This window comes from Myotis myotis, unplaced genomic scaffold, assembly GCF_014108235.1.
Source record: "Myotis myotis isolate mMyoMyo1 unplaced genomic scaffold, mMyoMyo1.p scaffold_m19_p_55, whole genome shotgun sequence".
In the NCBI taxonomy this organism is placed as follows: domain Eukaryota; kingdom Metazoa; phylum Chordata; class Mammalia; order Chiroptera; family Vespertilionidae; genus Myotis; species Myotis myotis.
Window position 1 is genome coordinate 104,666 of NW_023416363.1, and position 27,217 is coordinate 131,882.

The 27,217-nt window shown below is 52.4% G+C and overlaps 2 protein-coding genes, 1 long non-coding RNA gene and 1 pseudogene across 5 annotated transcripts in view; 1 reads left to right on the top strand and 3 right to left on the bottom strand.

The window, feature by feature from the left end:
• The window catches only part of LOC118657457 (zinc finger protein OZF-like), a 51,989-nt gene extending 43,160 nt beyond the window's left edge, over positions 1–8,829 (bottom strand). Inside the window, exon 1 of the mRNA XM_036311493.1 lies at positions 8,706–8,829. The gene's annotated coding sequence lies outside the window, so the exon portion shown is untranslated. The remainder of the gene's footprint in view (positions 1–8,705) is intronic.
• LOC118657458 (zinc finger protein OZF-like) lies at positions 2,132–8,845 on the bottom strand. 3 transcript variants are annotated; one of them, XM_036311496.1, is made up of 4 exons: positions 8,706–8,845; positions 7,442–7,599; positions 5,644–5,767; positions 2,132–4,372 (listed from the first exon to the last, which is right to left on the bottom strand). In XM_036311496.1, the coding sequence occupies exons 3-4, from the start codon at positions 5,762–5,764 to the stop codon at positions 2,880–2,882; spliced, it is 1,614 nt and encodes a 537-aa protein (XP_036167389.1). In that variant the 5' UTR covers positions 5,765–5,767; positions 7,442–7,599; positions 8,706–8,845; the 3' UTR covers positions 2,132–2,879. The 3 variants fall into 3 exon arrangements, with proteins under 3 accessions (XP_036167389.1, XP_036167391.1, XP_036167390.1); XM_036311498.1 differs by lacking the exon at positions 7,442–7,599 and adding an exon at positions 7,858–7,926 and having other exon boundaries at positions 8,706–8,839; XM_036311497.1 differs by lacking the exon at positions 7,442–7,599 and having other exon boundaries at positions 8,706–8,835.
• Positions 8,846–19,636: 10,791 nt separating this feature from the next.
• LOC118657465 lies at positions 19,637–26,944 on the bottom strand. The gene is made up of 2 exons (XR_004968017.1): positions 26,699–26,944; positions 19,637–22,397 (listed from the first exon to the last, which is right to left on the bottom strand). It is a non-coding gene; the product is annotated as an uncharacterized LOC118657465 (long non-coding RNA).
• Positions 19,773–19,887, top strand: LOC118657471 (annotated as a pseudogene).
• Positions 26,945–27,217: the final 273 nt, after the last annotated feature.

Below are 27,217 nucleotides of genomic sequence, written 5' to 3' on the forward strand. Positions count from 1 at the left end.
GAGGGTGAGGCCCTTAAGTCACCTCCACAGCCCAGTCCCCTCAATGGCTCTGCACCTGCAGGAACCTGTGGGAAGTAAAGGGCTGTGAGGGCCTGGCACCCACCCCAGGATCCAGGGGCTCCAGCTGCTCAGGGCCCTGGCCATGCCCCGGGGCCGGGTGATGCCCGAATCCCTCGGGGCTCAGTCCAGTGCGCACCTGCCAGTGACCTCATCACCTACAAGGTCCTCCTTCCCACCCTCCTGCTGGCCTCTCCCTTCTAGTCTGTTCTTCCTCGGAGCAGTTTTGAGAAAAGACTAGAACCCTAACTCACTATGTCCCTCTTTGTTCACAGCCATGGATGGCAGCAGCTTCCTGAAAATGAAAGGAAAACTCACACAAAACTTTGCTTCATCTTTGTTGCCTTTCGGGATAAGACGGACCTGGGTTTCCCCCATCCTCCCTCCTCAGTCACACCCCACTGCCTCACACGGTGGCTTTTCAGCTTGTCACCCTCTCCCACCATGTGGCACCCTCAAGGCACTCACTGTTCGGGCGCTGAGACCTGGGCTGCAGGCGGGACAGGCACCCACCCCCCAGGCGGGAGGGCGAATGAGGTGAGGCCGGTTGAACTCTGGAAGCAGAGAGGCGTCGGGGAGGCACGGAGGACCCAGTCACGGCCTGTTGTGACTCAGCCAGCCTCAGAGACACCCTGCCCAGCAGGGACGCTGCTCTGATGCCAGGTGACCCAGCACTGGAGCCTCTGATGCTGTGAACACACTGCAAAGGCCAAATTCACCACCAGGCGAAAGACGCTGGACGTCAAGCTCCAACCAGTGAGCACAGGGATAATGCCCCTCTCCTGGGCTCTCATTGGCTAAGCCCAGTCATCCTTAGTGCATGGCCCTTTGGGTAAATTAGCAATCTAGCCTAGCATGTGGCAGTAGGATCCCAGTCACTCTCTGACCATTGCAAATGTTCTGTTCCTGGTTGTCCACACCATCCAATGTGACTTCTGAAATGCTCAGGGCAGGCTCCCCACAGGCTGCCATCTGGAGTCTGTCGCCCCTTCCCACACTTTCTCAGAGAGACAACACTGACCACCCCTGGCCTCTCTTTTCCCCTGAGCGCCTATCACCTGCCACAGCTACCCTGCCACCTTGCTTGTGAGCTATCCTTCACTAGAACAACCATCCAGCCTGATAAAAGTTCTCATCACTAGAGCTACCCCTCAGTCCTCCCGCTCAAGGACCCTGCCCCATGTGCCGGTAGGAAACTCCCTCACCAACCTGTCCAAGGCCCCCAACCTCACAACTCCAAAAACCACACACCCCAGCATCACACTGTCCCCCAGAGCCCAGGGTCCATCACCTGACTACAGGGAAGGGTCTGCTCTGCACAGGCCCGAATTAGCGAGGTGGGCACACCAACCAGAATGCACCCCCCAGTGTGGTATCATGTTGAGACCAACCCTGTCCTGCTGTGAACGGTTGCATTGCAGAATGTTCTCAGCACTGAAAATACACAGAACCAATTCCTGGAAAACCCATGTGACATCTAGGACTGCAGGGAAGTGAAGGTGAGGAGGATGGTGCTTTATTTTTTAATAAAGTCAAAGTAGAAAATTACCCCCCAAATGCAAAAATAGATTCAAAGAACACCAGTGGGTCTCAGGGGTGTATGTGGGCTTGCCAGAGGAAGACTTTTCATAAGGTGAACTCATTTGGGGCCCAAAGCACCAGGGGGCTTCTCCCAGATAAAGTAGATTCAGATCCAGCAGGCCAGGGGCCTGGGGATGGGAAAGCAGGTTGGAGAGACTCTGGATGGAGACAGCAGAGCCCTGGAAGCTCCTCTCAGGCGGACACAGAACCCCAATCCCTCCCAAGAGAGGACCTGCCTTGGGCTCCTCTCTGCCAGCTCCTGGGCAGGACACAGCGTGCCCAGCTGCAGGGGGAACATCCCAGGCAAAGGCAGGAAACAATAAGGGATGGTGGGCTGTGCAGGCCGAGCCTCATCTTAGCGAGAAGGGAAAAGGGTAGATAATCTTTTTTTTTAGAGAGAGAGTGGGAGGGGAATGAGAGAGAGAGAGAAACACAATGACTGGATGCCTCCCACACCAGCCAAAATGGTGGGCTAGGGATCAAACCTGCAAAATACAACCACAAAGTCATGCGGTCTTTATTTCAAGGCCTTGGGTTGTAATGATAAGAAAAATGGACAGAGAAGGCTTTTCTGCCATCAAGGTATCCTTTCTGAAGCACAGAGAGTTTGAGATCTCACAATATCTGTTAACTCTACATGCTGACAGATCGCAAATTGTACTTTCAAATTAACCCAGACAGTGGACAGAACCAACAAAACTAAAGGTACAAAAGCAAAATCACAATCACAAAAACACCATATACCAGAGCATGTACAGCAATCAGTTTATAACAATTTATCACAGCAGAAGGTGAGAACCACAATGTCCCTGAAAGAGGCAGCACTTCTTAGCTGTGAATGGGGGCTCTGGATGAAACCTGGGTCAGGTGCATTTCCTAGTCAGAGAGTAAGGATTGAAGATCCTGCCAAGAGCTCAGAGTATTCATAATTCACTTAAGCACAAGGGAGAACACAGAATACATATTCCCTGAGCATGCGGGGGTGGTGACCGGTGCACACTGTTCAGGTGAGCCAGGTGGTAGAGGAGGTCACTTCAGCCACAAATACTCCCAGGGACATCAATGAGGTAGGAGTGCTCGGCGAGTTAACAAGTGCAATGCAGCTCCTTCAGGCCTCACTTGTATCTCAAACGTATGAGCAATTTCACACAGTGTATGTTCAGATAAAGGGCGTTCATATTCAGGTAAACGGATTTAGGTCTCCTGCAGTGTTGTAGAGTGAGGAAGATAAAACATCCCCTTCACATGAAAGGGTTTTCCCCAATGTGCACTCTCAGATGTCTGACAAGGCTCGGTTTGCTGCTAAAACATTTCCCACATGTACTACACCCATGAGGCTTTTCTCCAGTGTGACTTCTGTGGTGGTCCATGAGCGAACGTCTTTGTCTAAAGGACTTTCCACACTCATTACACTCGTACGGCTTTTCCCCAGTGTGACTTGTGTGGTGGTCCATGAGCGAACGTCTTTGTCTAAAGGACTTTCCACACTCACTACACTGATACGGCTTCTCTCCTGTATGAATTCTATGGTGTTTAATGAGGTGCCCCTTTAGTCGGAAGAACTTCCCACAATCACTGCATTCAAAAGGTTTTTCACCACTGTGAATTCTCTTGTGTTCAGAGAGGTGTAAGCTTCTCTTGAAGAACTTCCCACAATCAGTACACTCATATGGCTTTTCTCCAGTGTGAACTGTCTTGTGGTTAAGGAGTGTACTACTATTCCTAAAAGATTTTCCACAATCAGTACACTCATAGGGTTTTTCTCCAGTGTGAACTGTCTTGTGGTTTAGGAGGTTATTATTTCTCCTAAAAGATTTCCCACAATCCGTACACTCATAGGGTTTTTCTCCAGTGTGAACTGTCCTGTGGTTTCGGAGGTTATTATTTCTCGTAAAAGATTTCCCGCAATCAGCACACTCATAGGGCTTTTCTCCAGTGTGAACTCTCTTGTGGTTAAGGAGGTTATTATTTCTCCTAAAAGATTTCCCACAATCAGTACACTCATAGGGTTTTTCTCCAGTGTGAACTCTGTGGTGTGAAATGAAATTGGACCTTTGTCCAAAGGACTTCCCACAATCAGCACACTCATAGGGCTTTTCTCCAGTGTGAATTATTCTATGTTGAATGAGATGAATGTTTTGTTTGAAAACATTTCCACGTCTGTCACACTCATATTTCATTTTTTCAGCGCAGGCACCCTGATGGTGAACAACTCTCTGGTTGTTGCTGCCAAATTTCTCACAGTTACAAGTCTGGTGAAGACTTTTTCCACCAAGATATTCCTGTGAAATCTCACTGCCACTGTGTGGCTCCTCAGTGTGGAGATGGGCCTGGTGCTGGAGAAGCTCTGACGTGGCTGGGAAGTCTTCCCCAGCCTCCCTAATGCTTAAAGGCACCCAAGGTAAGTAGAAGCTGCACCTGGTCACAAACGAGGCCCTGTCCATGCCTTCTTTCCAGGGCTTCTCTCCACTGGCTTCCCTATGTTGCTGGTGAGGGTTTGCACTGAAACAGAAGTCTCTCACACGTGTGTCACTGAAGAAGGCTTTCTGCTCATAGTCTGCTGCTTGTGACTCAGTCAGGTGCAGAATATCTTTGATCACGGGGAAACACTGCTCACACAGATGGTTCCTCTGGGTTGCTGGGGCTGTCTTGGGGGCCCTGACCTGTGACTCTCCTTGTACAGATATGCACTGCTCAGAACAGACCTCCTCATCAACCGTTTTATGCCAACAACCTGAAAAAAGAGAAATGTGAAGGAACTGATTGTTATCTGTGGTGACAGGGGAAGTTCCATTGCAAATGTGCTTTGCACATAATACATGGGTTTCATGGAATTGTCTAAAAATAAGAGAGGTGCAGGAAGGATTAATAAGAAGCTTCTGTGAAGGTCGCAAAACATCAAAGTCCTCTCCAGAAATATGACCCATTCATGGCAAGGACTACATGGAAGAGAAGATGGATCTCAAGCTCAGTATCCTGCTAACAGTGCTCAGCAGGGCTGGTCTGCTGATGGCAGGGGCAAGCTTTGCAGAAGGTTGGTTATGCCTTCTTCCAAGTAAAATTCAATAAACAAATAGCAGGTGTTTGAGGACTACTTAAGGATGTATGTGCAACTCATATCACATGTGCATGTCCATGTAGGAGAATACTGCACAGGGTGCAGTGCAGAGGGGCAGGTGATGCAAAAAGGTGACAAAGGTGAAGGTGCCAAAAGCCAGAAAGTTACAGATGAAATGCAAGTCAGCAAAGTGTCAAGTATGGGAAAGAGAGGGTAGAAATGGGGGATAGCCAGTGCCACCTGACCGTAAACACTGTTGGAATTTAGCTGGTTCCTGGTACCATCTGACCACCATTATGTCATACCTTCCCCCTAGCTGTCACTCAGCATGGCCAGACCTCATCTGAGACCATCTTGCATGTCACCCTGTGAGGAAACCAGGTTTTTCCCTGATCTTCTACTCTACCGATGCATAAACCCTAACTATTCCAAGTATTAATAAAAGACAACGGAGGAGAGCAGCCAGCTCTGGCTCAGAGCAATTTGGCCCACAGCAGTGCTCAGCTAAGGTAATATTATAAACAACAACTGGAGAAGGGTCTTACAAGAATAGCCCAAGGTTCATGGAAGTGAAGAACATAACCTGGCACAGGCTGTCATAAAGCACCTTTCCCTAGAGGAAGGGGGAAGAAGTGAATAAATGTAGGTATTGTCACCCTCCCAGGGAGAGGAAGAGGAAGGTGGGACCCATTAAGCTGCCTGTAAGACTCGGAATTTCCATACACTTTCTGCACTTTTTGAGGCAATGGGTGTCAGGGATGTTCATGGAGCCTATTGGTCAGGGCTCTCCACATAGCTCAGCACTGGCAGGCACAGCACATTTCACAAGACAGTGGCGGAAATTAGCAGAACCCGTGGTCTGCCTCTGGGAGAGAGAAAGCTATATTTTGAGAATAAAGGAAGAAAGGGCATCATCTCACGACCCTGAGACAATGTGAAGCTCTTACCTACAGATGAGACAAGTGCAAACACTTCCAGCATCACATCGCAGTACAGAAGTCTCTGAGCCTCATCAAGGAGCCCCCACTCCTCCTGAGAGAAGGCAATGGCCACGTCCTCAAAGTTCATATCCTGTCATAATGGGGACAGTTCAGTCCATGATCAACTTCTCTCCGAGGCTTCAATTTCATCATACTTCCCACTCTCCATATCCGTCTGCTCCCTCCACTTCCTCATCACAGAAAATAGCAGGCCTTGCATCCATCAGAGTTACTCTCCCCTTATATTCCTACTGATACTGGGTCTTCCCACAACAATAGAGCAGCTGCCCAGATTGATTATACCTGACCTCAGGGCCTCACATTTAGGGTCAACGCAATGGGTGTCCCAACATAGTGTACAGATAACTGTTGGCCATAAAGAGAGATGTGAGTGATCTGACACTGGTCCTGTGGGGCGATATCCTTGTTGTCCCACATATTCTCCCTCCAAGACTGAGAAAAACACAGCATTCCTCGTCACCCTTTCGATTCCAGTCCTAGGGTGCTGAGGGCAACACATTGTGCTACCTGTTCCACATAATTCTTCCTATCCCACCTCTCTAATGGAGCTTCATTCCCAGAGTCACAACTTAAAGACAACACATACAGGCCATGGAGAGGGGGGGATGCTATCTACTCAGTCTCTTTGCAACATTCTAATGCACTCCCTCTGTAATGTATTTATCTCTTACCCTTCTCCCTTCCCCAAGCCAGTAGAGATATTCAAGCCCAGGTGACACTGATGTGATCATGGAATCTCCCCTGCCAGGTAAGTATAGGCCCAGGTGACACTGATGTATGGTATCTCATTCCTATTGATCACTGTATCCGCCGAACAACCACAGGCAGGTGTGCACCTATATGACACCTAAAATCTAGACATGGCATGTAGCGCCACAACACCCGTCTTTTCAGGAATTACCCTAAAATTCCCCATTTCTATCATCCAGATATCACCAGAAATGGACTCAACCTTCATTACTCCTATGTCAATATCAGGGATCTGTGGCCAGGAATTCACACTCCCTCTCCCATAGCACATCACTCCTCCCACACCTCTCTCACACCTGCACTCCCGTAGCCCCGGCTCCCATAGACATACATCTCCTTGGTGTTAGTCATTACTCAGCATGTGTGTTCCAGTGACTGCATGGCAAGTTCAAATAGTATCAACTACTAACCTGACTCTCATTGCCCACATTCAAGGCACAGCCTTCAGTTCTGCTATCAAGGACTACATCCCAACTTTTTTTTTCCTTCAAACTCGCCTATTGAGAACCACATCAGATCTCATTTACCCAGAGCCCACCTTTTTTTTTTTTTAATATATTTTATTGGCTTTTTACAGAGAAGAAGGGAGAGGGAGAGAGAGTTAGAAACATCGATCAGCTGCCTCCTGCACCCACCGCCCCGCCCGCCCCCCCCAGTGGGGATGTGCCTGGGACCAAGGTACATGCCCTTGACCGGAATCGAACCTGGGACCCTGGAGTCCGCAGGCCGACGCTCTATTCACTGAGCCAAACCGGTTGGCCAGAGCCCACCTTTACTGCTGCTGCACTTCATGTCTCTTCTCCACTCACAGACTTCAGTACCCAAGTCCCACTGCCTATGGTCCTGTACGCTATGCCCAATGAGTCTCACAGATGTCCCCTCTTGTCCATGAGCAAATCAACCAAACTGGATGCAACACACAAGGCCACACAAAGGCTCACAAGAAATCCTGATGAGTGTTTAATAAGCAAATATGCACCAGCCACAGTCTCACCTTTTTTGAATTACTCTTCCACCTCCAATAAAAAAAAAGAGGTGATCCACAACTCCCCCCTGATCCATACTCTTTACTATTTTATTAAATAGTCTTCATCTTGAACTACTCCTCAGAGTTCCAGATGGTCATGAAGTGGTCTCTGAAATATCTCATAACTTAATAGGAAAAAACAAAAGATTGTATATGACTGATGAACATTACATTTCCCACTATGACTTTCTCCATCTCAGTTGATGGTGCTTTCATACCTTCAGGTACTAAATCCAAACCTTTACATCATCTCTGATTCTTACCTCTCTCTCCAGTCCTCAAAATTAGAAAATCTAGGTGGCCACAGCTACAACCCTGATCCATATGCAACTGCTTCTTCCACACCCACAACCACCCTGTGCTCCAGGTACCCTCACACTCACCAGCACTATCACAGCAGCCTCCGTCCTGGGCCTCCTACCTCCGTCCTCACACCCATCCTGTGCATCAGGCTGCAGCCACAGGGAGTCTAATGAGACCTGGGACAGCTCACCTGCTCTACTGCTCCCATGACCCCAATGACCCCATCACCAGCAGAACAGAAACCCAAGTGGCCACAAAGCTCCTCTGCACTTGGTTCCTGTCCCACTGTTTCCAGTTCCTATTTATAGAAAATGGACACCTGCTCGTCCCTGAATCAGCTCAGTCTTCGCTCCAAGCCTTTGCACATTCTGGAGCCCGTGCACGGAAGGACCTGTCACTCACAATTCCACTGGCTGCCAAGATCAGCTGCCACTCATCTGACCCTTGACCTGGGCTTAGGGCTCTGGGCTGAGTGTCCCCAGGTCCCAGGGCGGGAAGAGGGGCCGACGGCCCCACGGGCACCACGACCTCAGAGGCCACCAGAGAGTGAGGTCCTGACAGGAGCCCCCCGCCCCGTCCCCCAGCGGCTCTGCCCCCGCAGGAACCGGTGGGAACGAAAGGGCTGAGGGCCGGGCACCCACCCCAGGACCCAGGGGCTCCCGCTGCTCAGGGCCCTGGCCCGGCCCCGGGCGGGTGATGCCCGCCTCCCTCGGGGCTCAAGGTCCCTCTTTGTTCACAACCACCCCCGGCCCCGGCGGCCTGACAGGAAGTGAACCTCCTCCCGGACCCGCCGCTCGGCCTCGCTGTCGCCTTTAGACACAAACCAGGCCTGGGTGCCCCCTCCCGGCTCAGCCCCCACGGCCTCCCCGGCGGCCCCGCAGCCCGTCGCCCTCCCTCCCCTCACACCCCGGGGCCCACGGGGACTCACTGCGCTGGACGCTGCGCCCTGGGCGGCGGGACCCGAGCGGCGCCGGCCCCGAGGCTGGAGGGTCCGATGGGGTGAGGCCGAGGGGCCTCTGTCGGCGGAGAGGAGTCGGGGAGGCTCGGACGCCCCGAAATCGAAGGTGGCGGCGCCACAGGCTCAGACACACCCTGCCCCGCGGGGCGCTGCCTCCCCGTCCCCTCCTCCTCCTCCCGATGGGCGCGCAGAAGCCCCGGAGCCGGAGAAAAAGTAAAAATGTCCGCCGGGAAGAAGGTTCCGGAAGTCCCGCCCTAACCGTACGCACTGGCACCAAAACGCCCTGCGTGAGCGCATTGCTTTCTGGGTAATGTAGTTTTCTCAACCGCCCCGCAGAGGGCTGGCTTTCCAGCCCAGGAACTTGGGGAACAAAGTGATGCGACGCTGCCAAGGGCCCTGGGGGAGGAGATGGGAGCAGAGGCCGGGTTCACGGGGACAGACTGACAGGCCCCCCCCGGGGAGGGAGGGGGAGGAGAATTCCTGAACTGGGCTCTCTAGGTGAGACTCCACAAAATAAAATGAATGTGTTGGTACCTGAGAGGAACGGACCACATTTCTGTAACTAGGCTGATGGGAACACAATACCTTTTAGAAATGTGGATCGGCAATAATAGAACTAAGTGGTTCATTTTCATTTGTCATCATATAGGAGCTGCGTGTTGAACAATAGCTCACCCCAACAGCCATTTATTTCCAGGGGCCACATCATTGCAGCGACTGTGGAACTGAGAGGCCCAGGCTCAGCTCTCACACCCGGTACAGGCTCTCAGCCCCACCCCTTCCTTGTTAAGGAATCGGGCTCAGCCAAGTCCCACCCCTGTCAGCAGGTGCACTCCTCCCTCCAGGAGAGCCACTCTCCCACCACGTGTACAACAGAGGGCGGCAGTTTTAGGTTTATGTTGTGTTCTTCTCTGATTTTCCATGACCTGGTTGGTGCTGCTGCCAATACAGTGACCTGCTGATGGCAAAGAGTAGCTTGTCAAGCAAAGCGGCTGGAGTGGGCACCAGTTAAATCCCTTCAAAACAGACAGTCTTGCCTGGGCAGTGCTGATGCCCAGGTTGTGGGCTCCATCCCCAGGGGTGGCCTGTGGGAGGCAGCCAATCCATGATTCTCTCTCATTGATGTTTCTATCTCTCCCTCTCCTTCCACCCTGAGTGGCCGGACTATTATGACCAGTCAGATTAATATGACCACCCCATCAGTACTTCATTGACACTTCCAAAAATACTGAATATTGAAAACTTCCTAAGCAAACACTGTAAAGGTTTTATTCTTATTACTAGAGGCCCAGTGCACAAAAAATTGTGCACTCAAGCGGGTATCCCTCAGCCCGGATTGTGCCCTCTCGCAGTCTGGGACCCTTCAGGTGATAACCACCTGCTGGCTTAGGACCACTCCCCAGGGGATTGGGCCTAAGCTGGCAATCAGACATCCCTGTTTGCAGGCTGGCCAAGACCACCGGCAGGGACCCTCACCCCATGAGGTTGTGGCCAGCCTGGGTGAGGGGCTGATGACTGTTTGCAGGCTGGCCACAGCCTCTTCAGGGTGGAGATCCACACTGGGGTGCCTGGCCAGCATGGGGGTGGGGCTAATGGCTGTTTGCAGGCTGGCCACAGCCCCTGAAGGATGGGGTTCCCCACTGGGGTGCCTGGCCAGTTGGATATCCCTCTCACATCTGGGACTGCTGACTCCTAAATGCTCACCAGCCTCCCTGCCTGATAACCCCTACCGGCCCCCCTGCCAGCCTGATCACCCCTAACCGCCTCTGCCTGCTGGCCTGGTCGCCCCTAACTGCCCCCCATCCGCTGGCCTGGTCACCCCCAACTCCCACCGGCAAGTGTAGCCGTGCCCAACAGCCTCCTTCTGCCAGCCTGGTTGCCCCTAGCTGCCCCCACCAGCCTGATCACCCCTTATTGCCCACCCTACAGGCCTAGTTATCCCCAACTACCCCCCACCAGCTTGGTTGCCCCCAACTGTCCCCCCTGCCAGCCTGGTCATCCCTCACTTCGACCCTCTGCCGGCCTGGTCGCCCACAACTGCTCCCCCCACCAGCCTGGTCACCCTCACTGTCCCCTTCTGCTGGCCTGGTCACCCCAATGTGCTCCCCTCCTGCTAGCCTGGTAACCCCCAACTGCCCCTCCACAAGCTTGGTCACCCTTCCTGGCCCCTCTGTCAGCCTGTTCACCCCTAACTGAACCCTCTGCCGACCTGGTTACCCCTCACTGCCCCACCCTGCTGGCCTGGTCACCCCACACAGCCTGTTCGGTCCTCTGTTCGGTTGTTCGGTTGTGATAGCCCTTGGCTCTTTATATATGTAGATTATTTGCATAACTAATTCACTTCATTGTACTGATGGGGTGGTCATAATAATCGCCCACTCAGTATATATATGTGTTTGTTAGAAAAATAGTCCTGACTGTTGTGTTGCTTTTCTCTAAGGATGGATGTAGGTGGGTGACTGTTGCAAAAAGGGTCCGTGCTGGTGTTTAGGATGTGAGTTGAGCTGTGATTTGGGAGTCCCTATGGCCTTTCCAAGACACATTAAACCTGCTCAGGGGCCACAGATCTGCCCAGCACCCTATCACATCCTTCACTTGCTGTGCGTCACTTTGCTCAGACTCCACTCAGAGTCCTCGGGTGTCTTCATCACGTCCTAGGCCACTGGGTCAGCATGTCTTTCAGTGGCTGTAGGTCTCCCAGCTGGGCCGTGTTGGAGCCACTTCTGTGCAGCTGTACTCTACGAAGTGAGCAGGTGCATGGGGGCCCATCATCCTGGGGGAATGAGGTTAGATGCATGGGGATGGAACCTGCCCAGAGGGTGCCCCAGGGCACATCCTCCCCCCTTCCTGCACAAGGACCCTGGACACCTCCCAGAAGTGCCTGGAGGAGGTGCTGGGGGACAACATGGCCTTTGAGGCTTCGCAGGTCCAGAGGATGAACCGGCCTGCCCACCTGAGCTGGGAGCTGGAGCAGCTGTCAGATGGTAGGCAGCAGCCCCTGGCGCCAGGGAACCAGCCTGGCTGCGGCTTCTCCCTCACCCAGGGAGCTGAGCCCTGGGCTCTGAATCTCCCGGATCAGCCCATCCTCAGCCAAGTCAATAGGGTGTTATTCAGGGGCCATTTGGGCTGTTCCATTGCCATTCTCCCCACAGAGAACATGAAGGGTCCGGCAGCCTGGAAGTCAGGACATGAACCACAAAGTAAGTGTTGCCAGTTTTCTCAGTGCCTGTGTGGACAGTCCCAGGAGATTCCAGATGACAGCACGCTGACCCCAGAGGCTGCCTTAGATCTGTCCATGGGGGATTGAAAGCTCTGCATGGCAGGAGCCTTCCCAGTGCTCACTGACCCCCATTATAACAGCAGCCTGGGCTGATTCCCTCCGTTCATGTCATAATCGGGCGCATGGGTGCGGTCTGCTGTCTCCCTGGGCAGAGGTTGCTAACTGTCTGCTTCTCAGGTCTCTCCCACTCCCTGTCATGTGTGGGCCCCTTCTAGCACCCAGGCGAGGGTTCCGTTGGTGAGGGGGCGGGGGGGGGGGGTGGCAGGCCGTGCAGCAGGGAGACAGGCCCCCAGCAAACAGGAAGCAGGTCCTGTGCTCAGCACCAGCACCCGTGCACCTGAGAGCCCAGGGAAGGTGCGCTTAGAGCTCAGCAGGTGCAGGAGGGCCTTGGGCTGGGTGGGGAGGGGCGGCTTTTCCAATTCTCATCCACATCACTCAGCGTCATGGAGAGGCTGCTGAGAGCAGGTGGCTATTCCTTCTCTTCAAGGGGTCCCATCAGCTTCAAACTGAAGTCAGTTCATTGAACTGTGAATCTGGGTGAGAAGGTACAGCGGAGTCTTGACTTAGGAGTTTAATTCATTCCGAGACCAAGCTCGTTAAGGAGCTCGTTAACTCAAATTACTCTATCAACTCAATGCAAAAAAACAGCCCAGAGACAGCTGGTATCTCAAAAAACGCTTTAGTTGGGACATTCATAAGTCAAGGCCCCACTGTAGTTCTGTGGTTGGGTGTCCTGGCTCTTCTGGGGCCAGGGATGGGCAAAATGGGAGTCCCTGCTCTGGGAGTTAAGGGTCATGGGGAGCACACTGCCCCCCTGGTGGAGCACACGAGTGGTGACGGGGGCAGGGACCCTCTCAGACCAAATGCTTGTCAGAGACCAGGGTGGCTGCTGGGGTTGGAGAGGCCCCTGATGCGGACACTGGGTGTAGTGTGTGAGCCCCTGCAGGCCAGTGCCCGGGACGTGTCGGTGTTCCCACGCCTGCTGCTTAGCTGGCAGCCCTGGAACAAAGTGCAGATGAACTTTTGCGTGGATGGTGGTGGGTTCCTGAGTTAAAAAGGCTCGACTTCCAGTCCTGGTTCCTCCACCTGCTGGCCAGATGGCCTCTTTTAAACCTGTTTTCTTATCTGCAAAATGGGAGCAATGGAGCTGCCTTACAGAATTGCTATGCGCCTCTCATGAGAGGAGACAGTGAAGCTCTAAGCAGGCCTGGCCCACAGGGCACCAGCATCGGATGGCTGTCCTGGTCTATTAAAGACATTCATTGCTCTGGCTCTGGGGGTGCTTGTAAGCATAGCACCCAGGAGAGAACTACTGTTGTTTTCCCGATTAACGGCTGTGTCATCATGAGAGCTGGGGGCGCTGGACTTGAGGGCAAGGAAGCTGGTCATCAGCTCCCTGCTGCCCTGGGGGGTCCCTCACCCTTACTTCCCAGGAGTGCAGCGCCCTGGTGTGAGGTACTGAGAGTCAGGAGGTGGAGGGGTGAGTGCAGGTCAATGGGAACATATCAGATGCCACAGAACTGTACGCTGCAAAATGGTGAAAACAGTGAACTCTGTGTTGTATATATTTCACCCCAATTTTCTCCAAATATATGTATTTATTGATTCAGAGAGGAAGAGGGAGGGACAGAGAGAGAAGCACCAGTGATGAGAATCATTCCTCGGCTGCCTCCTGAATGTCCCCCACTAGGGATAGAGCCCGTAACCCGGGCCTGTGCTCTGACTCGGAATTGCTCCATGATCTCATGATCAACCACTGAGCTTTGCTCATCAGGGTCACCCCAATTTTTAAAAGTGTTATTTTTAAGGCGAAGGCTCCATAGCTGCTGTTTGAATGCACACAGGTTGTGACTTTGTGGAGTTTTAGGCGGTTAGTGTCCCTTTGCAGCCTTGTCAGGACACAGCTTTGCCATGTTTTCGTGCGTTGAGAGCATGCGTGTTGGTGTGTGGTGAGCATTGAGCTGCAGTTGGGGCCACGAAGGTGCGTTTGCTCCCCTGCTGAGCTCCCTGCTTCTCCGGGTCTTCAGTCTGTTCCGGCTTCAGGGTCTGTGCCGCACCCTTGCTGGGCGATGAGAAGGTCCCGCATGATGTGCCGCCATGAAAGCCAGAGTCCCCTCCAGGTCCTTCCAGCCCCGGGAATGGGGGTGGAGGGATAGGAAGCAGGTGGGGTGCAGCCGTAGCAGCAGTGCAGTGTGAGGAGGCTCCCCAGGCTGAGGATGTGGCCCTGGAGGGACAGGTGAGGGAGCGCCTGGCCCCTCACCCGTTCCTTTACCTACAGTCACGCCCCTGCTGGGGCAGGATGGGGCCAGGAACTCTCATTCTTCTGGGGTCTGTGCTTCCCTTTCTGTTCTCTGTTCCCACTGCTTCAAACCAAGGGAGGAAATCTGCCCTTTTCTGTGTCTACCTTAGGTTTTCATCTTGTTTGGACTTCTTCAAGCCATCTACATCTCCTGTCTCATTCGCTCTTCCGTGCCATCATGAAATCGCACAATAAACTCTCCACCCGAAGGACCTGGCCCAGGGCTGGTAGTACTGGGCCCATGCGCCCAGAGAATCTCCACCTGCAGATATGCTGGTCAATGACCGAGCCGGCCACCCCACAAGCTGAGCCCTCACTCTGAGGGCTGGCACAGACCACACATCACTCTGCCGTCTCTGTCAGTCTCTGAAATCCTTGAATAGACAGTCAGGTTAGAATTAGTAAAAAGCGGTTCTGCCATCTTGAAGTTTTGCATAGTCACCTCCACAGAAACCTTTCTTCTTAAGCTCTGCTTGCTCCCCTAACAATCCCAGCTGAGCCAGCAGAGGGGCCATAACCGCCCGAGGAACCCTCAGGTGCAGACAGCAACAGCACCCTGGGAAAAAGGGAGGGCACCCAGCTGACCATCCTCAGCTGCGCAGACCTAGGGCTTGGGAGGAGGGCCGTCTCAAGGCTAGGGACAGAGAGGGGAAGCGGAGCTTCTGGAATCTGGGCTCTGACTCCACTTTGCTCTTCAGCCTCCATCCGAATCCTGGCGTTGGAGGAAGAAAACCAGATCCTCCAGGGCAGAGTCCAGGAGCTCGGGGCACCTCTCTGGCCCTGCAGGAGAGCAGCGTCAAGTGCACGGAGCTGCAGGAGGAGAACTGGCAGCTCTGGAAGGAGGTAACACTGGGTGGTGTCCGGGACACATGGGCGAACCGGGGGCCAGGTGACCCGTGGGGTGACAGGTGTGGGGTTTGCTTTAAAGCCAAGTTCACTGTGTGACCTGACTGTGGGCTGGGTCGCTGGCTCCGCAGGTGGAAGAGTTGGGGATGGAACTCCAGAAGGAAAAGGCCAGCAGCCAGCACTTGGAAACCCTCAATGAAGAGCTGGAGGGAGACCTTGAGCAATGGTTCAACATCATACACACCCTGAGGGCGCACAGGGCCGCGCAGGTAGGCCCTCCAGAGCGCATGCCCCCCTGGCGCCCTGCCTGCCAGAGGGAGCGTCCAGGGGAACAGGTGAGTCCTGGTCACTGATCAGTGATTCCTGGATGACCAGTTCGCTCGCTCTGCTGAAGCTCAGACCAGCTATTCTCAGCCAGGGCAGGGAGATGGGGCAATATGGCCTCCCAGGGGTACTGGTCGTCTTGTTCATTGACAGGACTCGGTGAAGGAGAAGAGCCACGCAGACAGGCTGAGGTGAGTGCCAGCCACTGGAGGGATGACTCGCAGGATTCCCAGGGCTCCTGTCTCCCCTTCGCTCTGGCCCCTCGTGTTTGCCTTGGACCCTCTGCTTCACAGGGACTGGAAGGGACCCTCGGGAAACATTGGGGAGAGGGAAGGTGGGGGTCTGGGGCTGGAGGAGACCCCGCCCTTCCCCGCCTTCCTCAGCTCTGCAGTGAAGCCACTCAGAGAGGCTGTGCAGGCTCCTGCGAGTCTGTGCCTGGCGGGTGGGGTTCCCTCCTCAGGCAGCAGGACCAGCTCCAACAGGAGGCAGCGCTACAGGAGCTGAGGAGGCTCCTGACCACCAAGCAGGAGCCCTGCTGCAGGAGAAGGAGGCCAAGGCCCTGGCCGCACAGGAGAACGAGAAGCTGCGGCAGGAGGTACACAGGTAACCGCCTCTGCCCCTGCAGGGCAGCTGATGAATGGGAGAGTTTACATTGTTAAATCCTCAGAACCGGCTGCATGCGTTGCAGTGCAGGCGCGTCTCAGCTCAGACTGGCTGCCTGATTGGAAAGTGCACTTGGCCATCCCATGTTGTGGGCCGTGTTGGACCATCCAACGGGTGTGATCACACCGAAATGGAATCTCTGTGACGTGGCCTTTTTCTTCTTTTGGGAGCAGATTCCCAGCAGTGGAGTCACAGGGGCGTGTGGTGTGGGAGATGTTGCTGATCTGGGTTTTAAGTGCTCACCTGCGTGAGGCAGACTTGGGAAGAAGAGAAACGTCACATGAGGAGCCAGATCAAGATGTTGGCCGAGCAGAAGCGGAACCTTCTAGGAGAGAGTGCGGAGAACAAGGCTCAGTGCATGTAAGGGGCGGGGCTCACCCACGCCTGTCCACACAGGGCTCCTGGCGTCCAGCTCCACGCCCAGGCATCCACATTCTGGTCAGAGAGCCCCGTGGAGCCCTGCAGTCCCAAGGGCAAGGGACAGACCTTCTTCCCAGCACATCCTCCTGTTTCCTGCAATGGGTCTAGCTTTTTGCAAGGGCGGGTGTTTGGCTTTTGTTGGCTTTTCAAAGACACTGCCCATTGCCAGACAATTCTCCATCTGCTTCTGGAATTAAGTTCAATTTAAAAATATGACAGGGGCACCTAGGGAGGGAATTCAGCACCCAGGCTGAACCATTCCTGTGTCTGATTTCCCCTTGATGGGCTGGAGGAGGGTTGTGGGTACGCCATGGTTGTCCTCCCTCTGCCGACAGGACACACACCTGGCTGTGGTGTAGGCCCTGTGAGGCATGCAGAACCGGTGACCCGATGGCCAGGAACCATGAGGTGTGATGGACTGTGAGCAGAGCTGTGTGCACACCACATAGGTGTTGAGGAGCTCCATGGAGGCAGAGAATGCAGCAGGTGGTGGGAGTTGGAATTCTGCTGCTGACCTGGATGGGGACAAGGCTAGCCTATGGGGCAGGAGGTGGAGGAGGTGAAGTTGGAGCGTGGGGTGGTCTGTGTGCAGGGAAGTGCAGGCAGTAGCAGAAGGAAAGGCTGGAGCAGGCAGCGCTCAGCTGTGGAAGGCATCTGTGCCACACTAATGATTGGGATTCACTGGGAGTGAGTGTTTAAGAGATGCTGGCCAGCAAGTCTGAGGGAGCTGACAGAGATGAGGCAGGAGGAAGAGGCTGGGTGCTGGACACCTTGTGGTTTAGACGTCAAGTAATCTGAGATGCATCTGGTGGGTCCAGGGTGGTCTTCACCCCTCGGTGCTGTGCTGCTGGAGTGTCCTTGCTTGTGATCGGAAATGGATGGCCATGAAGGACAGAGAGATGGTCACAGTGACCACAGGAGCACTGGCCCAGCCCCCAAGGTCATGGTGATGCTTCACCGTTCTCCGACGTTGTGTACAAAGGGCACACCACCTACCAAGGATGGTTTACATGGAAAACCACACTCTAGTTTTAGAGTAGAAAAAACTGGGGCCTGAAATGGGCTCTCTCTAATGGAACTGGTAAAAATTAGCAACAGAGGTCAGGCAGGTGCTAACTAGAAGAGCAGGGCCTGGAACCCAGGAGGAAGATCTGATGATGGTTCTGCATTAGACAGTGTCTGCAGGAGGCCAGGGAGTTGGGAGGCTTCCAGAGTCTGCTCAGAGTGGAGTCTTCCGCAGCACGGGGAAGGTTGCGGGGCCTGCCCTCCGTGAGTTTGTGTGCCTAAGGGTGGGGGTCAGTCAGAGCCAGACAGGAAAGCGCTCTAGCAGAAGGCCCAGCAGCAGGGCTGTGGGAAGAGGAGAACAGAGATTAGAAGAACAGATGCGGAGCCACAGATGCTGGGAGCAGAGCAAGGTCAGTGGTCAGAGGCAAAGTGGTTTGTGAGCCATCACTGTTCACGGGCTGCTCACTTCATGGTGACTCTCAGAAGAGCCCTCAAATTAGGTGAGAACTCATCAGATTCATGGCCGAAGGAGCCTGAGCAGCTGCCTCAATCCAGCAGAATCATTTTCAAGCAAGAAAACCAGGGTCTGACCTGTCAAGGCCCAGGCATTTCTGAGCTGAGGTTCAGATGGTTCAAGGTTTGCTCTCCTGAAATGATGTACAGCTTGACCCTCGATGCTTCAGCAGATGGTGACGTTTAGGGTTCCCAGACCCACATCACGTGCTTCCATCTCCTTATTCCCAACTCCGTGATCATGACGGTCATGAGCACCGTGATGTCTGAGTCCCAGATATGCCACCGGCCTTTCTCGGCCCGGTCCCAGCCTGGGCCAGTGAGTCAACTTACATGTTTTGTTTTAAAAACAAGACCTTTTTCTTTCGCCTGATTACAGCGACAAGTCCAATGCCTTACATACAATAAAGGAAGAAGAGAACACAATTACGGATCCAAAGAAGTCCCAGGATCCTATTCCCAAGAATTGAGTTGATTCAAGCAGCAGTAACTTAAATACAGAACAGGAAGCTTGCATCTTCACGAGTGGGGAAAGCTGTAGCATCTAGAGCAGTGAGCAGTTTGTTAGGCCTGCATCTTCTACGCGATGGCAGGTCCCTCCCAGCACTGAGCCAATTCAGAGTTTCTTTCCATCCTGCCCTCAGGGTTCTCCTGTGAGGGATGGTGAATGCCAGCTGGCCATGAGGCTGTGTAAGGGGACAGAGAGTCTGTGGTTTAGAGCCACTAAAGCAGGAGTATCGGGTTTTGTCTCAAGATTTTAGGACCTAGAAAACCTAGTGTGTGTTTGGTAAGGAAGCTTGAGCCAGACACCTGGACCAGCACACATGGTCTTCAGTCATAGGAACCTTCGTCTTCCCTAAATTCTTCTGGAGTCACTGGACCGCACAGTGGTTCACAAACACATTCCCTTCTCCAGAGATCAGCAGCCCCGGTGGTGAGTGGTCTGGGACCCCGACTTCCGGTCTCTGACCTGCAGGGCTTCCCCTAGGCTGGGGCCTGAGACCCAGGTCCTGGGCCTTCACATTGTCCTGTCCAAGCCCAGCCCTGAGGTCAAATCACCATGAATCCTGCAAGACCTCTCTGCTGAAATCACAGAAGAACAGAATTTCCGCTCTCCCACCTGTCCCTTCTGTTGACAGGGACATTGAGGCATCGATGAGGAAAGGAAGCGAGTTGTGTAAGCACAGTGCTGCTCCACACCAGAGCCAGGATTAGAACCCAGATGAGGTCCTTCTTGTGACATTGGAAAGCCTCCATTTCCGGTTAGCTGCAATTTATTACTCTTTAGATTCACTATTTTCATTTACTTATTTTCACTTTCTTTAAAGTTCACACGAGGATATTTTTTGAGATATATAGAATTCTCCTCACGTGCTTTACTTAGGTGCCACTACATTCATTAAATGGAGTCAGAGCATAAATGACTCACTTGAGTCCTGATTCTGATTTTCCCCTGTGCAATGTTTCCATCACTGCTGAGCGGAGAGGATTCGCATTTTCCAAGTACATTTAGGAACTGTGGTTTCATTTGTTGTCGTGTGGGTTTTTTTCCCTTCCTCTCTTGGGTTATCCGGGAATAACAATTTAGCAATTGGGTGCAAAGAGAGTCACTTTTGGAGAAGGAAAAGCAAGGACAAGTCTCCTTTAGGCTGTAGAGCTCTGTCTAAACGTCTAAGATTTTGTTCTCATCGCTTCTCGGCCTTTTGGCTAAGATCAAGTGTAGTATCTGTTCTTATCAGATTTTGTTCTTCTGCTGACATGCCACCCTCTCCTAACTAGCCTTTCAGTTTTTTCGACCCTATGGATTTCCGAACCTTTCCATTTATTAGTATCTTCACTGTATACCCTCCTTCATTTCTGAAATTAAATAAAAAAGCAAGCACACAAAAAACCAGTACGTTAGAAACCCCACAAATAACAAAATACTCCCGTACCTAAAGGCCAGATGACACAGAGTGGATGCCTCCTGCTGACCCCAAGGTGAAGTAGCCAATGTGGGTTCTGATTTTAGAAGAGATGAATGGTCACAGCCTTTGGGCCGTACTCCAGCACAGTGCAGTTTTACAGGAGCCTCGGGACACACACAGAGGTCCTTGGGCCAAAATGTCCGTGCTCAGGAAGTCCCCAGGCTGATTGCTACCCCCTCTCGAGAACCTGCAGCTTGAAGGTCATGCCCGTGTGCAGTGCAGAGCTCATCAGCAGTCACTGTGCTTTATCACATTTGCGGCCTCCATTGGAAGATTTTCTCTGAAGAGCAATTTTTGAGCAGCTAAATCACAAACTGCTGCCCTTTATTCCAAGCTCATTGTCAGAGCAGGAAATCTTTGGCTTTTACAAGTAAGTCCCCTTTCAGATATGTTTTATGTTTTGAAGTATTTATTGCTCCACCCAAGCATTTTGCACAACTGGATCGAGTTTGCCAAGCCAGGATTCAGCCCAGAGTGACATTAGGGCTGTGCTAAGGGTGTGCGACATCTTGGATGCTGCAGTGAGAGCAGCAGTGGACAGACAGAACCTCAGCTCACAGTCACTGACAGAGCTGGGAGTGCTGGTCCAGATGCCTTGAGCTACGGCCTTTTGTCTCCAGTCATCCTTGTACCATCTCTCTGACGTTGCCCTGCTTATATCACCTCTGTGATTACTTACATCTTTCCCCTCAAATCGACTCACCATTTCCACTTGCCTTTATTTTAAAAGGAAAGGTTATAATCGGTCCTCTCAATGGCAAAGCAGTGTCAGAATATAAAAAGGTCGCCATAAAAGTAAATGCGTGACCATCACACTGTCCCATTCGGTGGATGCGGCACTGACTCGATCTCATGCACCTGATCTGATTCCTGAGCTGCCAAGTGCTGGGCTGCCCTTCGCCTTCTCCCGAGTGAGCTGCTGGGAACTCAATATCTCTCTGCCTTTGCTGCTGTCTGAACATCTCCTCCTCTCTGCTCCACATGCTGACTTCATACAGTGGATGCTTGTCTGGTCCATTGCACCAGACTTAAAGCCAAATTTCCCCTTCATTTCAAGTGGTAATAGGTGGGTGCTTCAAACTTCACGGAGTGAAGACACTGAGTGCAGACACTGAATGGCTGGAGGGCTGGGGGGTAGGTCCTAGGAGAGTGTGGAAGGGGCAGGAATCCCAACAGTGGGCGTGGCTCTAGGCACAGAGTCCTCAGGCGGCCTGGAGCCAGACTCTGGGCAAAATAGCCTTGTCCTAATGCTACTAGAACTCCAACCGCATGCATTTTCCACTTGTATTTGGAGAGCCCATCCCCTGACTTACTATGAGTGAGTTGAAGGTCTTTTAGGGGTTCTTTCCCTAATTCTTTTTTCTTCAATTACCTTTGACAAGACTATATGTTCATGGTAGAAAATTCAGAGATTGGAGAAAAGCACAAAATACAAGGTAAAACTGATTTTGCGGTCAAAATCACCATGCAGAGATGAGGATTTTCTCCCAGCTGCTCAGGGCTCACCTTCTGAGCCATGGATAGAGCAAGGGCTGGCCTCCCAGGGCCTCAGCTCAGGTCTGCAGCCAGGGGCTCCCATTCAGACCACAGCCTGTGAGGAACGCGGCCCCACTTTTGACTCAGGGCTCCGTGTTCCCTGCTGCCTCTGCTTCTAGGCCTTGGTGGGATCGCCCTACCTTGGCATGGGATGTTGCAGCCCCATCTGTCACTGTCCTTCTCTGCCCCAGGCCCTGGGGACCTAATTCCAAAGAGAGGGGCCCCCCATAGAGGCAGCCTAGACCGCACAGGTGCCTCCACTGACCCAGCCACCAAGCCACAGCCATCCTGACCAAGAACGCTGTGTGTTGGGGTGATGCTAGGCTGTGAACAGGCCGAGTAGGAGTGGAAATTTTGGTCCTGGCATCGTGGCCTGCACAGGGGACGTCTGGGAGAGGTGGGTAGGGAAAGGGAGGGCTCTCTGAGGACACTCCTGCCCTTTGCTTGCCTTTCAGTTCTTCCTCTCTTCTCTGGAGGACACTCCCCCAGTTTCCGGGATGACGTGCTAAGTGACCTCTTCGGAAAGACCACCATCTCCCGATAATCAGAGGCCAGCCAGGCCTACCTGCCAGGAGAGAAGGGGCAGGATGCCCACCAGCTTGGTGCCCCCTCAGGATGATGGTCCATACCTCTGAGGGGAAGCTGTCTGTAAAATTCGTGACTCCAGACACTTTCTGCCTTTTGAGAAACAATGGGTGTTAGGGATGCTCGAGGAGTTCATTGCTCAGGACTCTCCACAAAGCTCAGCACTGGCAGCCGCAGCACAGCGGACAAGAAAGGGAGGTGAACCAGCAGAGTCCATGGACTGGCTGTGGGAGAAAGAAAGTTACACTGGAGAATACAGGAAGTGAGGACATCACTTTAGGACATTAAGCCAGATGTGAAAGTCTTACCTACAGATGCTACAAGTGCAAACACTTCTAGCATCACATCACAGAAGACTCTGAGCCTCATCAAGGAGGCCCCCTCCTGATAGAAGGCAATCATCACGTCCTCAAAGTTCATATCCTGTCATAACGGGGACACTTAAGTTCTTGATCAGCTTCTCTCCTAAAATTTTATTTGTGTCATACTCCCCACCCTCCACATCCAGTGGCTCCCTCTACTCCCCACATCAGAAAAGCCACAAGGATTTGGTTTCATCAAAGTCACTTTCTACTTTCATTTCACCCTTTCGCCCCACCCCAGAGTGCAAAGGCCACCACTTTGCAGTACCTGCTCCACATAATTCTTTGAAACACACTTCTCTTACACAGCTTCATTCTCAGAGGCACAACTTCAGAGATAACACAAATTTGCTGTTGTGAGGATGAGAACCGGTTGTTTCCTAATCACCTTCTTTTCCAAAATTATAGTTCACCACCTCCATAATCTATTTCTGTCTTACCCTTCTCCCTTTCCCATGCAAGTGGAGATTTGCAAGCCTGAGTCACACTGATGTATGCTACCTCATTCCTATGGATCACTCTAACAGCCCTAAACAACAGGTAGGTGGGTAGATAAATGGCATCTATGCTCTGGACCTGGCATGTAGCACCATCTATGTTCTGTACTTGGAATATAACACCACCTTACACAAGAATAAACTCAAAATGGATAAAAGACTTAAACCTAAGACAGGAAACCATAAAAATCTTGGAATCTTAGAAGAATCCATAGGCAGCAAAAACTCAATTTTCGTAGCAATATGTTTACGGATACATCTCCCAGGAAAATGGAAACTAAGGAGAAAATAAACAAATGGGACTACATCAAACTAAAAAGCTTCTGTACAGCAAAAGAAACCATCAACAAAACAACAAGAGAACCCATTGCATGGGAGAACATATTTGCCAATGTTACATCCAATAAGGATTTAATCTACAAAATATAGGGAACTCATACAACTTCACAAAAGGAAGATACACAATACAGTAAAAAATGGGCAAAGGACCTAAATAGATACTTTTTGAAAAAGAACAAACAGAAGAGGCCAAGAGACATATGAAAACATGCTCAAAGTCACTAATCATCTGAGAGATGCAAATCAAAATGACAATAAGGTATCATTTCACACCTGTCAAAATGGCTATCATCAACAAATCAACAAAACACAAGTGGTGGCGAGAATGTGAAGAACAAGGAACCCTCCTGCACTGCTGGTGGGAATGTAGAGTTGCACAGTCACTGGGGAAAACAGTATGGACTTTCCTCAAAGAATTAAAAATGGAAATTGCACTTGACCCAGTAATCCCACTTCTAGGAATATATCCCAAAAAATCAGAAGCATCGATGAGAAAGAATACAGTAGGTTTTCGGGTTACATCGCAGATCTGTTACTACAGTGCGACGTAATGAGACTTTCGCCATAAGTCAAAACCCACCTACCTAAGCACCTGCGTCACTCACATGGAGCTCATACACAGCAATAATGAAGTGAAACAGTGAAAAAATTTTAAAAGAAAGATAACAATTCCTGACCTTTACTTGTGGTAAATGAATAATAAAAAATATAAAGCACATATGTACATATGTTGAAATGACTGAGCTTTTTGTTTAATAAATAAATGGAAGCCCCAACCGGTTTGGCTCAGTGGATGGAGCATCGGCGTGAGGACTGAAGGGTCCCAGGTTCAATTCCAATCAAAGGCATGTACCTTGGTTGCAGGCTCATCCCCAGTAGGGGGTGTGCAGGAGGCAGCTCATTGATGTTTCTCTCTCATCCATGTTTCTAACTCTCTATCCCTCTCCCTTCCTCTCTGTAAAAAATCAATAAAATATATTTAAATAAATAAATAAATAAATGGGAGATGGTGACCTAACCCCGAAACGACATACGTCACACTCGACATAACCCGAGGACTGCCTGTATATGCACTCCTATGTTCACAGCAGCACAATTGACAATAGCTAAGATTTGGAAACGGCCTAAGTGCCCATTAGCAGATGAGTGGATTAAATAACTGTGGTACATTTACACAATGGAACACTAGGCTGCTATAAAAAAGAGCTCTTACCATTTGCAATAGCGGATGGACCTAAACTAAGTAAGCCAATGAGAGAGAAAGATAAATATCACATCATCTCATTCATTTGTCGAATATAACAAACAACTTAAACAGATGGAACAAAAATAAATCCAGAGACATGGAAGCATTGAACAGTCAACCTAAGACATAAGACAGGGAAGGGGAGGAGGAGAGGGAAGAGGTTAACCAAAGTACTTGTATAGATACATATTAGCATAACCAATGGGCACAGAAGGCAGGAGGGTGAGAGTGGGCAGGAGAGGTCAATAGGGAAAAAGGAGACATTTATAAGACTTTCAACAATAAAGAATTTTTATAAACACACAAAAGGCCACAATCAGACCTCAGATATCCAGAGTCCACCTCCATTGCTGTTGCACTTCTACTCCCTTCAGCAGTCACAGCCAACATCTCTCCACATACCCGTCACTCAAGTCCCAGCCCCGATAGCCCTCTGCACCAAGCCCAGTGAGTCTCACACATAAACACTCAAGCCTCTAAGCTAACCCACAAGATTGACTGCAATACCCCAGTCCACACCAAGGGTCACAGCAAAACCCTGGTGAGTGTTTAGAGACTATGCACCAACTCTCATCTCCTCTTGTTGGAATTACTCTTCAGCCTCCAATTCATCTCACGTCCACTCATCTTTAAAGGCCTTGGCCACTGGGAAACCATTCTCTCCCCAACACTCTACGTGACCACTCAGTCCCTATGCTGTGCTGTGACACCCGCCTCCCACAAACAGGGGCCCCGGCAGGAAAGCCAGTCCTCAGACCCACACTATGCCATCTGAGCAACGATTTACCATTATCATCCTGAGCATGATCCCCTATATATTTTTAAATAAATTTTTATTGATTTCAGAGAGGAAGAGACAGGGAGAGAGAGATAGAAACATCAATGATGAGAATCATTGTTTGGCTGCCTCCTGCACGCCCCCTAGTGGGGATCGAGCCCGCAACCCAGGCATGTGCCCTCAACCAGAATGGAACCTGGGACACTTCAGTCCACAGGTCGATGCTCTTTCCACTCGGCCAAACCGGCTAGGGACCCTATATATTTTTTAATAAATTTTTATTGATTTCTGAAAGGAACGGAGAGGGAGATAGAAACAGCAATGAGAAATCATTGATCGGCTGCCTCCTGCACGCCCCCTACTGGGGATCGAGCCCACAACCTGGGCATGTGACCTGGACCTGAATCGAACCTGGGAACTTTCAGTCCACAGGTCGAGCTCCATCCACTGAGCCAAACCAGCTAGGGCCCATGATTCCCTATACTGAGGTCATCTACAGCCCTGGCTGATGGGTCTCAGTTGCCTGAGCACCGACCAATGATGCACTGAGAGGTTGCAGGCACCGGGTCCTGGTCAGCTCACATGGCTGCAACCCATCCATCCTTGTTTCTCGCTCATGGATGTTTCTCTGTCTCTCTCCCTCTCCCTGTCTATGTCTAAAATCAATAAAAGTGTATATTTTTAAAAGGACACCTGCCCGTTCCTGAACCACCTCAGTCTTCACTCTGAGCCTTCGCACATTCTGGTCCCTGTGTCTGGGAGGAACCCCCACCTCTCATTCCACTCGTTGCCAAAAGCAGGGTCCACGTCATAAACCCCAGCCGTGGCCTTCGGACTCTGGGCTGAGTGTCCCCGGGGCCCAGGGCGGGAAGAGGGGCCGACGGCCCCACGGGCACCACGACCTCAGAGGCCACCAGAGAGTGAGGCCCTGACAGGAGCCCCCAGCCCCGTCCCCCAGCGGCTCTGCCCCCGCAGGAACCGGTGGGAACGAAAGGGCTGAGGGCCGGGCACCCACCCCAGGACCCAGGGGCTCCGGCTGCTCAGGGCCCTGGCCCGGCCCCGGGCGGGTGAGGCCGCCTCCCTCGGGGCTCAAGGTCCCTCTTTGTTCACAACCACCCCCGGCCCCGGCGCCCTGACAGGAAGCGAACCTCCTCCCGGACCCGCCGCTCGGCCTCTCGGTCGCCTTTAGACACAAACCAAGCCGGGGTGCCCCCTCCCGGCTCAGCCCCCACGGCCTCCCCCGGCGGCCCCGCAGCCCGGCGCCCGCCCTCCCCTCACACCCCGGGGCCCCACGGGGACTCACTGCGCTGGACGCTGCGCCCTGGGCGGCGGGACCCGAGCGGCGCCGGCCCCGAGGCTGGAGGGTCCGATGGGGAGAGGCCGAGGGGCCTCTGTCGGCGGAGAGGAGTCGGGGAGGCTCGGGGACCCCAGTCCCGGGTGTTGGGGCTCAACCAGCCTCAGGCCCGCCCTGCGCAGCGGGGACCCTGCCTCCCCCGCCTCCTCCTTCGAGCCACCAACGCTCAGCCGCGCGCGCACCGAACCCTGCAGGTCCGTTACCGGAAGCCACAATGTCCGCCAAGAAGACGGTACCGGAAGTCCCGCCCTAACGGAAACTGCTGGAACCCAAATGCACCTACCTCAGCGGAAGCGGGCGCAGTTCCTTCTGGGTGATGTAGTTTTCTCCCGGAGCCCTGGGTGTGACCTCGGGGAGTGAAGGTGACTTGGCGCTGCCACTGGCGCTGGGGGAGGAGGAGATGAGACCAGAGGCCGGGTTCACGGGGACAGACCGACAGGCCCCCCTCCAGGGGAAGGGGGACGGGGA

Excerpts from the sequence above, each read along its gene's own strand:
- LOC118657458 (XM_036311496.1), bottom strand. The coding sequence starts at position 5,764 with ATGAACTTTGAGGACGTGGCCATTGCCTTCTCTCAGGAGGAGTGGGGG. Across the intron at positions 4,373-5,643 it reads TGCACTTGTCTCATCTGTAG|GTTGTTGGCATAAAACGGTT; the intron begins GTAAGAGCTTCA and ends CTCTTTTTTCAG.